Genomic DNA, 2,067 nt, shown 5'->3' on the forward strand with positions numbered 1-2,067 from the left:
AGGGCATCGTCTTACCACCCTCCCCCACCCCTGAGTCTTCAGGCTGTAGGGGCCCCCGGAATGCTGAGGGACCCTGTGGCTAGATCCCCCTATAGGAGCAGGAGGTGGGCACCCCCATCATAGGAGGCCGGTGGCCCTGTGAGAGGGGCACCCCGTGTCCGGGCTGCGCCACGGCCATCTGACCCGGGAGGCACAGAGGCAGGCGCCCCACTCCGGTTTCATGGAGCCCCAGCCCGGCTGCGTGGTGGTGACCGGTAAGCCTGTTTGTCTGCTTTTCCATGTGCCGCTGCCTTTAGCCTGGCCCTGATTCTGGTCATAACCGGTTCCCGGTGGAGAAGACAGAGCAGCCAACAGTGGTGCCTGTAACTCCAGAAGGAAGCTAACTCCCAGCTCTGCCTGTTCAGAACCGGCAGGGGACAGAGAGGCGTTTCCACTCCGTCCTGCCATTCGCTACAAACAGCTCCTGAATGGCAGGCATGGAAGCGCCCACCTGTGGCTGAGGCCCAGCCCTTGACCTTCAGCCCATCAGGGAGGAAGCCAGTGGGCCCAGGTGGCCTCTGCCGGGGTGCAGTTTCATAGCCAGGAAGGAGGAGCTGGGGGTCCCAGAAAGGACAGGGCCTCAAAAAGCTGAGGCAGTCCATCTGCAGTGCCCACCCCCACCCGCAGACCAGAGAGCTTTGGGCCCCTCAGAAAACCACGAGGCACCCTGAGAGCCACCAGTTGGAGACTCTGAACCCAAAAGGCCACCTGGGAAGGAATGGTGGCTGCCCATTCCTGCCCAAATCCACCCCAGCCCCCCAAGCCATTGTCACAGCTGGGCTTCTGGAGGGTTTGTTTGTTTTGTTTTTTGTTAATCCTCACCCAAAGATATCTTTCCATTGATTTTTATTTTTATGTTGGTGGTGGTGTTGTTAATCCTCACCCAAGGATATTTTTCCATTGGTTTTTAGAGCGAGTAGAAGGTAGGGAGGGCAAGAGAGAGAGAGAAACATTGATGAGAGAGGCAATACTGATTGGCTGCCTCTTGCATGTGCCCCAACCAAGGCTGGGGATCGAGCCTGCAACCCAGGTACGTGCCCCTGACCAGAATCGAACCCGGGACCCTGCAGTCCACAGGCTGCCGCTCTATCTACTGAGCCAGACTGGTTAGGGCGAGGGTTTGATTTCTCTACAAAGCTCTTTCTTTTTACTTAGACATCATTGGCACATTTTCAGTTTTGGGAATTGTGTTGGACGAAGGCAACAGAGGCAAGACAAGGATTCCTCTGTGTGTGGCAAATCACAAGTTACCTATCTTAACATTTTCAGCCTATAATCAAACTCCTCTTAACCTTCTGAGGAAAAGAATGCTCTTCTGAAAACCGTTCATCAACCCTGCTCTCACTGGTACTCTGGGTATGGAGACTGAGTGTTTCCAATTACCCCGGAATTCCTAAGGAAACGATACCTCTGGTAAACGAACGCTTGTCACCCATGAACTATGAATCCTGAAGCGCCAGGGCCGGTCTCAGGCTCACGCGACCCATTTGCTGGCCAACCTGAGACTGTTGTTGAAGCACCTGTCCATCAGTTGTGGCTTCCAGAGGGCGGCCGCCTTTATTAAAAATGCTGCGCTGCCAGGGGCAGTCTTTCCCTTTAATTGGATTTGCTTTGTGTGTGAATCTGGCCGAGACAACTGGCATGGAGACAGATGATGGGAAAACAAGGGCTCAAGATCAAGGTGTCCTTGCCCAGCTGGTGTGGCTCAGTGGGTGAGCATCGACCTACGAGCCAGGAGGTCACAGTTCGATTCCCGGTCAGGGCACAGGCCCGGGTTGTGGACTCCATCCCCAGTGGGGGATGTGCAGGAGGCAGCCAATCCATGATTCTCTCTCATCACAGAGGTTTCTCTCTCTCTTCCTCTCCCTTTCTCTCTGAAATCAATAAAAATATATATTAGGAGAGCAATGCCTCACATTCTGTGATGCTCCCAGACTGGGGAGGTCGCAGGCCTCCAAGGAAGGGATGTGGGAGTTCCCGGGGACCCACAATGGCTCCAGGATCAGCCCAGGAGGAGAAACACCCTAA

At 54.9% G+C, this 2,067-nt stretch overlaps 1 protein-coding gene across 1 annotated transcript in view; it reads left to right on the forward strand.

Moving 5' to 3' along the window:
* Positions 1–220: 220 nt before the first annotated feature.
* Positions 221–2,067, forward strand: part of PGPEP1L (pyroglutamyl-peptidase I-like) — an 8,339-nt gene continuing 6,492 nt past the window's right edge. The window contains exon 1 of the mRNA XM_014545430.1: positions 221–254. Coding sequence (XP_014400916.1) covers positions 221–254 — 34 coding nt within the window. The remainder of the gene's footprint in view (positions 255–2,067) is intronic.

Source organism: Myotis brandtii, unplaced genomic scaffold, assembly GCF_000412655.1.
Source record: "Myotis brandtii unplaced genomic scaffold, ASM41265v1 scaffold409, whole genome shotgun sequence".
Taxonomy (NCBI): Eukaryota; Metazoa; Chordata; class Mammalia; order Chiroptera; family Vespertilionidae; genus Myotis; species Myotis brandtii.